Source organism: Schistocerca americana, chromosome 4, assembly GCF_021461395.2.
Source record: "Schistocerca americana isolate TAMUIC-IGC-003095 chromosome 4, iqSchAmer2.1, whole genome shotgun sequence".
NCBI classification, from domain to species: domain Eukaryota; kingdom Metazoa; phylum Arthropoda; class Insecta; order Orthoptera; family Acrididae; genus Schistocerca; species Schistocerca americana.
The window spans coordinates 242,477,509-242,490,388 of record NC_060122.1 but is presented as its reverse complement, the minus strand read 5'-3'; the positions used below and the strand labels follow the sequence as shown (position 1 = coordinate 242,490,388).

General features: G+C 40.3%; 1 protein-coding gene across 11 annotated transcripts in view; it reads left to right on the top strand.

Moving 5' to 3' along the window:
• The window catches only part of LOC124612907 (MKRN2 opposite strand protein), a 155,213-nt gene extending 143,174 nt beyond the window's left edge, over nucleotides 1-12,039 (top strand). For all 11 annotated transcript variants that reach the window (XM_047141388.1, XM_047141384.1, XM_047141389.1 and 8 more), the window contains 2 exons: nucleotides 6,605-6,811; nucleotides 11,723-12,039. In XM_047141388.1, coding sequence (XP_046997344.1) covers nucleotides 6,605-6,811; nucleotides 11,723-11,957 — 442 coding nt within the window. In that variant the 3' untranslated portion in view covers nucleotides 11,958-12,039. The remainder of the gene's footprint in view (nucleotides 1-6,604; nucleotides 6,812-11,722) is intronic.
• Nucleotides 12,040-12,880: the final 841 nt, after the last annotated feature.

Here is a 12,880-nt window from a genome sequence, read left to right as displayed (position 1 = left end):
GAGGAACACCATCACATTTTAGTCTTTCCCACACTGTGCTCATAGTGTCATTATTAGCTGTAAGGACATAATTTTTGGTATGATGTAGCTTAATAAATCCTAAGGGAGGCAAAATTAGCTGATTAGCTGTCACTGAATTGCTTACATGAGAGAGAGAGAGAGAGAGAGAGAGAGAGAGAGAGAGAGAGAGAATTCAAGAAAGGAAGAAAGGTAAGGGAAAATTATTTGGAAAAAATTAATTGAAATTAACTGCAGATGATTTTTACGTAGAAATGGGAGAGGGGGGGGGGGGGATGAGAGAGAGAGAGAGAGAGAGAGAGAGAGAGAGAGAGAGAGAGAGTTGCATGAAGTATACAGATGTTTGATGTATGATGACTGCTATGGGTTTAGCAACAACAATCAAGATGAACAATGGATGTAAAGGCAGTTTGCATAAACAGTACTATTCCCAGAGTCCATTCATAATAGCTTGTTTTCTTCAGGCTTGTCTGCTTTTGCTGGGACCTTTATGATATGATATATTAAATTCTATATATGAAAATAGACATATTAAAACTATTGATGGACTTGACTTGAAGCCAGCACCTCACATTTCTTGGTCAGTGCTCTTACTGACTCAAGCTATCTTGCCCTCACATTTACTGTTTTGCAGTACCTTTCTCTCAAATCTGTTGTTTCAATTGTGGGTGTGTTTATCAGTATTTTGTGAAATAAATAAAGATGAAGGATCTGCAAACAGTAACATCAAATACTGTGTTTGAATGGTTGATAAAGGTTAGATTTTTCTCCTCATTTGTGCTTTTTGTGTTGTCAGTAGTACTACAGTAGACCCTCAGTCAACTGAATTTCAAGGGACCAAAACGCAAGCAATTTGGTTTAACAAAGGTTGAAATAACAAGTTTTGCTGTAAAAATATATGACTATTGAGATCACTTTTCCTCTCGATATGGGTACTATTGAATGATGGTGCTCGATATTCATTATCCCTTAGAAAAAATAAAAATAACTACATCGTTTAAGTACAACAGTATTTCTGGCATTTGTTGAATTGTCTCTGACTGAGACAGAAATCCAAACATGCTCTCTGATCAAGATGTCATTGCAGTCCATCGGGTGATGAAAAAATATATGCATCCTTAGTGCCCACACACACTCTTTTTCTCAATTTTGATAGAGTGGTTCTTCTGTCAAAGATCAAAACAAGTTAGAAAGTTATCACAGTAGGACCATACATTCTGAATCCGATGTGCTGCTACCCGTTACAACCACATTCGAGAGTCATATCGACACCTGACCAAATGAGTAACCTATGATAGGGATGCTCACGAGTCTGATTGTCTGCCTCTTTCTCTCCACTGTATCAATTGCAATGGCAACCATACCACCACCACCTGAGTATCTCGATGAGCAGGGCGTCCAGAAGATACAGGTGAAGGAAAAAGTGCCTTACCTGGTCGCTCGCAAGTTGGTGGCTAGTCGGAAACCCTGTGTTGTACCATCTGGCACCTACAGTACTGTTCTTGCTACATCTCGTCTGCCAACGAGAAAGGCTCCAAGAAGTCAAACAAAGGGAAACTGCCTTCTCCTCTTCAATGGTGTCGCCACATGACACCCTCACCTGGCCTACCTCTGTGTTGCTGGTGTGCACCATCAACTGTTTTTCTGCCCTGGACTCCGCAGGCCGACAGAAGGAGAATGCTGACACCTCTGTAGAGCTCTTGGAGCAGGGTCCTGCTACCTCTGTGCTGTACCAGCGAGTCTGCGAAGGCTGGCGCTGGCAGCCACCTAGGTGACACCCCTTCATTTTTTCCTCGGCGTGACTCTTCTCCAGTGGAACGTTCATGGCCTTTGAACCAACAAAGAGGACTTCAAGCTGCTCTTAGAACCACAGCGTCCGCTTGTACTGTGCCTCCAGGAAACAAAATTGCGTCCTCACAACTGCTTTGAGCTCTCGCATTTCTTCCCGGTCCGCTTTGACCTTCACCCTTAGGAAGACATTCCGTCTCATGGGGGAGTCGTGCTGCCCATCCAGGATGATGTTCATAGTCAGTCCATCTCCCTGATTACCTGGCTCCAAGTTGTTGTTGTCCACATTGTTCTTCATCACATGGCCTGTTCACTTTGTACCATTCACATCTTTCCGTCATTCAGTGTCACTCGGGCAGACCTTCTCCAGCTCATTGGGCAACTCTCTCACCTCTTTCTGCCGCTTGGTGACTTTAATGTGCACCATCCCCCTTGGGGCTTGCCCAGAACCTGTCAGAGAGTTGTCCTCTTGGCTGACCTTCTCAGTCACCTTAACCCTGTCTGCATTAATATGGAAGCACCCACATTCTTTTCAGCTTCCACTCACACTTATTCCCATTTGGACCTCTCCTTCTGCACTGCCTAGCTTGCCCATTCTCTCTGACACATACTCGAACGACCATGTCCCGTGTGCCATCTGATTGCTGACTCCTACCGCACCTATTTGCAGACCCAAATAGCAGCTTTCTAAGGCCTCCCTGGCGACAACATTTCCCCAGTTGTGATGACCAGGTGGAATATCTTACACATGTTATCCTTACTGCTGCAGGACGTTCCATTCCTCGTACTTCTTTACTGCCCCATGTCCCAGCCCCTCGGTGGACTGAGGCAAGCCGCAATGCAATTCATGCGCAGAGCTGTGCTACTCTGTGTTTTTAACCATCATCCTACAATGGCAAACTGCATTCATTATAAACAGTTGTACGCACAGTGTCGCCACATTCTTCGGGATAGCAAAAAAGCTAGCTGGATTTCATTTACTAGTTCTTTTAATAGTTCCACTCCCTCTTTCATCATGTGGGCCAACCTCCGACAGCTCTCAGGGATCAAGATTCATTCCCCCAGTTTCCAGCCTGACAGTAGCAGACGGTATCGTAATGGAACCTATTGCTATCTCCAACACCTTGGACTGCCATTTTGCAGAGATTTTGAGCTCCTTCCACTGTCCTCCTGCCTTCCTCCATTGAAAACGAGTGGGAGAGGCTTAGGCGAAATCCTTCCCTTCGCAAAATAGTGAGTACTACAATGCTACTTTTACTGTGAGGGAACTAGATCATGCTCTCACTTCATCTTAATCCTCCGCCCCAGGGCCAGAGGATATTCACATTCGGATGTTGCAGCACCTATCTCTTGTGGGCAAGCACTTTCTGCTTAACACATATAACCACACCTAGGCAGAGGGCCCATTTCCCAGATGCTGGTGTGAAGCCACTGTCATACCCATACCTAAGCTCGGTAAGGACAAACTCCTTCCTTATAGTTACCGCCCCATTTCTCTCATTAGCTGTGTTTGAAAGGTGATGGAATGTATGATTCATGCCCGGCTGGTATGGTGGCTCGAGTCTCGCAGTTTACTAACCACGGAACATTGTGGATTTCAAGTGTTCTGTTCTGTAGTTGACCATCTCATCACTTTGTCCACCATGTCATGAATGGTTTTCTGCGGAAATCTCAGACTGTGACCATGTTTGTTCATTTGGAGACAGTCTTTGACACCTGCTGGAGAACACTGGTATCCTCCGTACTCTCTACACGTGGGGCTTCCGTGGCCACATGCCCTGTTTCCTTCAGGAATTTTTAAAAGACTGAGTTTTCAAGGTACGTGTGTGAGTTCTGCCTTGGTGGACACCTTTATTCAGGAAAACGGTGTGCCTCAGGTTTCCATCCTGAGCGTCATCCTCTTTTCTACCGCCATTACCTTATAATGGCCTGTCTCCCACCAGGCATCTCTCGCTCCAAAAGCGTTGAAGAGTTTGCCATTTATTGCAGTTCTCCACTGACCTGTCTCATTGAGTGGCATTGTCAGAAATGTCTTGATTCTCTTTATTCATCAAGCATTGACAGTGGCTTTTGTTTTTCCACTGACAAAACCGTTTGTATGCGTTTCTAGTGGCACTATTGGATTCTTCTACCATGTTTACATCTTGGGCCTGTTGCTCCTCCATTCATTGAAACCATGAAATTCCTTGGGCTCATGCTCGATGGGAAACTTTTGTAGGTCCTCCCACTTTTCTTACCTGGTGTCCCACTGTGTGCGGTCCCTCAATGTCCTACGTGTCCTCAGTGGTACTTCCTGGAAGTACTGGTCCCTTGTCTGTTCAAAACTTGACTATGGGTGTTTTGTTTATGCAGCTGCACATTTGTCCCTCTTATGCTATCTCAGTACTGGCCATCATCGTGGCATCCATTTGGCCACTGGCACCTTTTCTTTTGCATTAGCCAGGTTGAGAGTCACCAGTATGGGGTGCTTCCTTCTTTCTGTTACCTCCTGGTGTTCGCTTTTGGCTCATGCTCCAGCAGCTTGACTTCACACTACCTGCCACTTTCCTGGTGGGTGTGAACCCTCCATCACCTTGGCTTCATGTGGTGGCCTATGTTCACCTTGGCCTTCATTGACTTCCTAAGGACATTGCGCCAGCCTCTGTCTATCGCCTTCAGTTTCACTACATTTGGATGGAACTTCACGATAGTACTTTTGTCTACACTGATGATTCTCAGACTGACCGTGGTGTCGTGTGTGCCTTCATCGTTGGCACCAATGTATTTTGGTATCGACCTCTGGATCACTGCTCAGTATTTACAGTAGAGCTCTTTACCCTGTATCAGGCAATGCTGTACATCCTGCAACATAGGCTTTTCAATTTTGCCATCTGTTCCCTCTCTCTCTCTCTCTCTGCGTCCTTCAAAGCCTCTGTGTGCTGTACACCATTCGTCACTTAGTGCAACCGGTCCAGGAAAGCTGTCACTTGCTCATTCTTGATGGAGCCACTTTGATGTTATGTGGGTTCCTGGTGACGTTGGTCTGACAGGAAACAAGGCCACTGACGCTGCTGCCAAGGCTGCAGTCCTTGTATCTCAGCCCACTAATTCTTGCATTCCTTCTGATGATCTCTGTGTTGCTGTTTGCCAGCAGGTGGTGTAACTTTGGCATCGCCACTGGTCCTCCCTTCATGGGAACAAGCTCCAGCCTATTAAGCCTCTCCCAGCGGGTTGTATGACCTCCACTTCCTTCCGATGATCTCTGTTGCTGTCTGTCAGCAGGTGGTGTTACTTTGGCATCGCCACTGGTCGTCCCTTCATGGGAACAAGCTCCAGGTTACTAAGCCTCTCCTAGCAGCTTGTATGACCTCCAAAAATGGTTCAAATGGCTCTGAGCACTATGGGACTTAACTTCTGAGGTCATCAGTCCCCTAGAACTTAGATCTACTTAAACCTAACTAACCTAAGGACATCACACACATCCATGCCTGAGGCAGGATTCGAACCTGTGACCGTAGTTGTCGCGCGGTTCCAGACTGTAGCGCCTAGAACTGCTTGGCCACACCGGCCGGCTACGACCTCCACTCAGCTCTCTCATCGTGAAGGAAATCATTTTGGCTGGGCTGCGTATCGAGCACTGTCATTTTAGCCAACGCCATTTGTTAGGTGGTGCTCCACCATTTCCTGATGGAATGCCCTTTTTTTTAACACTTATGTTCTCATTTGTGTTTGCCATCTGCCTTATCAGCTGTTTTACCAAACAACACGCGGCCTGTCAACCGTGTTTTACTTTTTATCCTTCATAGCAATATGGTGAAGGACATTTAATCTTTACTTCAGGATCTCCATTTCTTTATGGTGTATTTAACAGATCTTTCTGCATGTTCCTGTTTTTAACTGTCTTCTCTTCAATCGATTGAGATTAACGCATAGCCGTTTTTAGCTCCTCTCTTTGTATTCTTGTTCTACAGTTTTGATGTGGGCGCATATGACCCTAGTTGTTTATGCACCCTAAAACAAAACAAATAAAAACGTGTGCACGCATGCACACACACATGTGCACACACATGCACACACACACACACACACACACACACACACACACACACACACTGCCAAGAGGTGTAGTATGATATGGCCATTGGTACCAATTCTACATCATCCACAGCATTTCAAAGCAACCAGTATGCCCTTTAAAGGGTGATTTTGTCCAATATGTGTATTATTCTGTGAATGAAGATTTTACATATAACTGTATAATGTTATAACAATATTGTGAAAAGGAAAGTTGCTACTCACCGTATAGTAAAGATGCTGAGTTGCAGGTAGGCACAACAGAAAGACTGTCAAAAATAAAGCTTTTGGCCAGTGAGGCCTTTGTCAACAACAGATCACACACACACACACACACACACACACACACACACACTCTCTCTCTCTCTCTCTCTCTCTCTCTCTCTCTCACCGAAACATTGCCTGAGACTGCAGTTGTGCGTATGAGTTGCATTTGTGTGTGTGTGTGTGTGTGTGTGTGTGTGTGTGTGTGTGTGTGTGTGTGTGTGTGTGTTTCATCTATTGCTGGCGAAGGCCTTACTGGCTGAAAGCTTTATTCGTGACAGTCGTTTTGTTTTGCCTATCTGCAACTCAACATCTCTACTGTATGGTGAGTGGCAACTTTCCTTTTCATAATACTGTTACGTCCCATCCTGGATTTTCCATTGTTTGGTATATAATGTTGTAGTTAGTATTGAAAGTATGTGATTGTTGAGTATTTTTTCAACTATTCTTGGTGCTAATGCGTTGTGTTTCTATCTTTCAGCGATTACTTGAATTCTAAAGACCTTCATATAGGAGTCACTTCATCTAAGGGGTTAGTGGTAGAATATGACAAAAATGGGTTGCAGTATGACAAAGCGAGCTTGTGGAAACAGTGCTTAATAGTAGATGGTGCTGATGAGTCTTGGAGTGAAATATGGGATAATACTTTAAGACATGTGTCCAGTCTGACTTGCTGGTCTTCTGAAAGGTAACTTGGCTCATTTAAGCTTAAAGTAGAAACACTTGACATTAGTTACAGAGGAGCAGACTGAAGAACAGAATTTATCTACCGCAAGTAGTCACTGTACTTGTTGTTTGTGCATTCTATAAAAGTCTCCCATTGGTGCCCCTGTATAACCACTGAGTCATGATTAAGAAGAAGAAACAAAAACTTTATATATAATCTCACAGTTCAAAAGAAATCAGAATACGCTTACATGCAAACCAATATCTTTTTGGGTGTTGGTTATATCTACTTGGGGCTTGGAGTTCATGAACTTTTACAATTAACTGCTTTGCTGATAACTTTTGTGCACATTGCTGATAGGTCATTAAATTCTTCCCTGACATGTTATCACTTGTCTCCTATGTCTCCTCTTGAGAAGCACTGAGGCACTGTACACTGCACCATACTACATGACACATCTATTAGGAAGCATCTGTTTCTCTTTGAAAACATCCATTAGTATGGAATTGTTACACTGTAGCTGTAGTTGCCCTGTGTGTTTGAACATGTTCAGATAAAGGCAGTTATAACAATAATGGAAACTCCAAACCATTATTGCTAAGCTATTAATCTCCAACTTGCCCTACAGCTGCAGACTGTTACATACTTATATACTGTACAGTGCAAATTAATTCTTTCAATAAAACTTAGGGTATGTTTTTAAAGTAGCGCATCATGTTGTTCTCTCAGCAGCAAAGGCAGACGAAATACAAAATTACAAAGGGGATGCATCAAAAGCTAACTTGTAGAGAATGACGAAGTTATTTGCCAGAATCCTTTCAAAAATATAAAACTGTAAAAAATTGCTGATGTACAGAGTGGGCAAAATGAAAGTGTCTTGGATAATATTTGTGACTGTCACAGAACAGGCCCTTATTAATCACATGCCTTTGTATGCGCATCTTCCACATGTTCTGTCCCGAGTGCTTCACTTTGTCATTATGTACGAGTGAGTGAGAAGAGCAGACGCGTTTAGTGACCAGTTGAATGCAACACAAAATAATACTCATAAAAAAGAGCCCATGTTCAATAGCAGTGCTCTTCACACCAGCCTAGAGCAGTTTGTGCTCCATGGCACCATCTCCAGCAGTCAGAAAGGAGTAACGGTGTGAGGGTAATTAAACACTGATCAAAACCTGTCTCTGCTTTAAAAGTAAAATATTTTATGTGGTCTACACTGTTTTGTTACATTTTTTATTTTTCCTTGTTTGTTATATTGTTTGTTATATTTTTGTTAGTATTTTATGACTGCAGACATTTGCAAAAACTATGTTCCAAAAAATTTGTGTGCAGAGTTGTTTGTGCACGTGTTTAAGACTGGAAGTGTTTCGACAAAACCTCCAGCAAAGTGTGAAATGTGAAACTTAATGGCAGAGTGGTACAAAATGGATTCTGTAGTGAACAAAAAACCTTAACTATCCAAAAACGGTTCGACTCCTGATTGTAAATATTTTCTGTGTCAGAGTTATATTGCGCACCCTGTACAAAGATTAAGTGGCAAGTTACCTCTGTCAGGCTATAAATAAAATATCGGAATAGTTTCAGCATGTCTATTAAAATCTTAATACTATACCATTATGTTACTTCTCTACATAATCACAAATTAGACTTAAGATGTTTCACAACATTTAATGAGTTGACTAACTCCCTCTGCTTAAAATTCATTTGTCTGAGATTGCAGGCAGTCATTGAAAACATATTGGAATTCATTTTCAGTCAGAGCATTGGGAGTCAGGCCAATTTTTCATATGCATTAAGAGGGTGGATCTCACTTAAAACCAAATCTGGACTGCAGGGAAATTGTTCATAAATTTCCTGTTTGTACTGGTGCAACAATTCTCATTTTAGCAGACAGTTTGCTACATAAAAATGAGCACACGACTTAAAGCACACTGATTCTTTAGTCACAATCTCAAGCAGAACATGCCGAGATGTCTGCAGAAACTTGTCCAACAGTTTAGACATTGTGAAATTATTAGTTTCATGAATTCTGAAATTGATTTTCTCTCCCAGTTTGTTGCTTGCTGCAGACAGCCAGTTATTAATTCTTGACAGCCAGTTATGAATTCTTAAGCAAGTGATACCATTAATGTACAACACCTTCACTCGTCACTCTCAGTTTATATACAGCAGAGATTTCGTGACGAGTGTCAGCAGCTTTGAAAATTTTTCCATTAAAAACTACTTTACAAGACAGATTTAATATTGAAGACAACATTCAATTGCACTGGACAGGATATTCAGTTGCAATGCTCATTGTAAAAGGGTAATGTGGGCAAATGAGAACCAGTGTAGCTTTCTCTCTATTGCACCTCTGAGTGTATTAATATGTTGGAGAAGTCAGTGTAGCAACTGCATTGTTCCTCCTCCCCCCTCCTCCTCCTCTTCCTCCTCAGGTGGTAATTTGACAGTTTGCTGAAAACCTGGGACACAACATGTACTGAAAACCAACACATGCGGACCAATACTGGCAGAAAAGTCCAGACAAAAGTCATATTAGAACATTTTCCATTTCCACTCTGCAAATGGATGAGATCAAACTTCTGTCAAATCATAAGCATGTACATTGAAATCTATCCTAAGTAAGACTGAATCTGAATGACATTTCATTAATGTTTCATTTGATTAAACATTATAACTGTTGTGTGTGTGTGTGTGTGTGTGTGTGTGTGTGTGTAAGAACTTCACACTGCTTGTTGGAGCTTCTATGTTCGCATCCAGGCAGTACTTTCTCTCACAAAGTTGTTGCAGTCACCATTCCATGTTGAAGACAAATGTCATCCCTTGGCATGTTTCTTCATGTGCAAATAAAATAACAAAGCTCCACAATATTTATGCTCTCTGCTAATATAACTTGTTTTCTGGTTTTCGTTTGTGAGTAAAATTAATTGGCAAGAATAAGTAGGGATACACATCACTCTTGTGGATTGATATTTAACACCGTAATATACAACATTGGTTTCAGGCTTGTACTAGAAAATTTTAATTCATCTGCCACCATCTTGCTCATATAAGGAATAATGAATATGGCCAACTTAGGACACTGTTTTTCTTAATGAAGATGCAATCTTGCAGAACTTCTCCCAAGATTCAAACAGTTTCAAAAGGTGAAAAATTGAAATGAATGGTTATAATAATGGATAAACGGCGTAATTCTGTTAAATTACAATGATTTGATTTCCTATCCGATGTTGAAATAAATAAGAATCAGCTACTGGAAAGTATTTAAAAAATCGTAATGCAAAACTTAATTCAGAGCTTCCAAACAAAATTTTCTAACTAGCGTATCTTTCATTTATATTACTTTTCTGTAATTCATTCTAATTGTAGAGCATCATACATAAAAATCAATGTCCAGAAAGTAAATGGATTTATGTTTCTCTGTTTAATTACTACTTTATAAAAAAATTCAGAATAAAGTAGTGTTACTTGAGTACTGAATACAGAATGCTCCATTCTAGTTTCTTCTTTCTGAATGCTGTTTAAGTGATGAATTTTCAAAATACAAAGTTATTTGTTTCAGAATCTTAAAACCACCAGAAGCTGTTACATTAATAATTTTTAGGCTTGTTTCAATTTTAAATAATGGTGATTTAAAATCATAATGCTAAAATGCTGTTGATAATATTTATCAACACAACATGAGAGGAAATGCGGTAGACACCCAAAGAACAGGTAGAACTCAAGAGTGCAACATATAAAATATCATACATATACAACAAATCAACCTATATTGTAAGAAATTGCCAAAATAATTAAAATTTTCAATGTTAACAGCTTTTGACAGTTGTAAAATATCTTTCCTGAATCATTTAAAATCTGCGAAGCACTGTTTGGAGAAAAAAAATTGTTTTTGTTCAGTGCTACTCACAAGAGAAAGAAACATAATCTCACAAATATATCGAGTGTAGAACAAATCACAGAGAAAGTGCATCATCCAGTTTCAGAGATTACTGCTTTTGGTGAAGTACAGCATGGAAAGTAATTCAAAGTTCTTCTTCACCTGAAGTTGTTCGAAGTGTTGCCTTATGTGCCATTCTCAACAGTGATATTCTATAAAGAAATGGAAGTAAAAAATTTTATTCCGTTCCTAGCCAAGCGCTGAAATTAGTATATTATGGAACACTTTACCCCTTTCTCAATTACGGAATTGAACTATGGGGCTGTGCAGCTGATGTACATTTAAAAAGAATACTTCTACTACTACAGAAAAGAACAATATGACATGTACATACGATGGGACATAGTGATTCGTATCGTGAAGTGTTGGAGCAGCACAGATATCTGACAATATATTCTCTGTACATCTTCAAAATAGTTGTATTTTTTATAAGTCAACCAACAGAAGCTATCAAGGGCAGTGATGTACATGATCACAACACTAGAACAAAGTATAACTATTTCCGTAACAGAACAACGTTAAAAATGACTGAAAAAAGTCCATATATCAGTTGTTTGATTTGGTATAAAAAGCTACCAAACTCTAAGAACGTACGCGGGAAATGTTTTTATAGCAAAATTAAAATCTTTTCTAATAGAAAAATGTTTTTATTCTTTCAATGAATTTTAAGATTGTGATTGTAACATGAGCCATTAGCATATCAGTTGTAATGTGATAAATGTAAAAAATAGACATAAGAAGCAACAGCTATAGAATATAGTGTATTTTATGAGTATAAATATAACCATAGTATTAAGTCTGACATTTGTAAAAGCCATCATTACAATGGCCCCACACAAAGAAAATGTAAATAAATAAATAAATCTGTAGTCTGTCATATCTAAAACTGTACACAGTTTGTGTACAAAGATAGCTGCAAAATAAGCTAACATTTACCACATAGACTATTAAATTTGCGTGCTACAATATTTTTGTTCTTTTTTTTCTGGTAGGTACAATGAAGAAAATTTCAACTGTTACAATTTTGTTTTGAAATTTTTGCAAGAGCTGAGGTATGGAGCCCTCAGTGCAGCCGCTGTCAGTAGAACAAGATTTTGTGAAAGTTACATTGTGCCTCAAACTACAACAGCAGGAAAGTACATTTCTCTGTACCGAAAACTGAAAAAAAGTGGCTGTGTTACTCACAGAATATCTTCAAAACATACTGCCTGTAACACACTTAAATAGGGTGTGTTTATATATGTTGCAGTATTTTTGTTTTATCATCTAAATGTATATTTTTTAAATAAAATTTACTATTCCTAACAAATATTCATAACACCTTGTGAATTGGTCGTCAAACCCCATTAACTCTTTTATCTTCTTCGCAATAAATATTAGTGTGTCAATCTTTGTAATATCAGTATGTTGTGGTCTTGAAAGTAATCCATTATGACTCTAAACATTTTTTAAAACAGTGATAGACAAGGAAGATTGACAGGAATTTAAAATGCAATACATGCTTTGAACAGCAACCTTTAATGCTTGTATACATTATAAGTAGAAGCTTTCAGTCAGACTGTCCCAACACTGCTCCAGAGGCTTAGGCACGTGTAAGCACATGTCAACTTGCCTTTGCACAGACACAGGTAGTATAGGCTACCCGCTAGGCAGCCATATTGCATGGGTTTGTGCATGTGCAAGTCATGTGGCTGCCCCTGTCTGTAGGGTCCAACTAGGACCTTACGATCATGCCCACTAGGATCCAAGTAACTGATTACCACCTGTCAGCTGTTTGCCAACCCAGTCTTTGAGCTGGAACAGGTTGCATGCACCTTTTGTGTACATGCGATGTATAGTTGAATGTAAGTAAATCTGTGGGGAGTACACTTTACTACCCTTTCTCTTTTGAGAAAGATTTTAAAAATACACACATTCACGTAACATCAAGTATAATCAGAATAATGATTCAAGTCAGGTGGCCTTGTATTTGTTGTATACGCCCCAACACAGTTAAGGAGGACATCACAATAATATATTCAGATATTTAGTTTTGGCTACTAAAACTTCTTAGCTCGTACTGATTTGTCTTTGATCCTCTCCTCGACAGGAGGGAGGTAAGGGATGGTAACCTGGTGAAGAATTTAAATGCCCAGAACCATCTGGGCCAG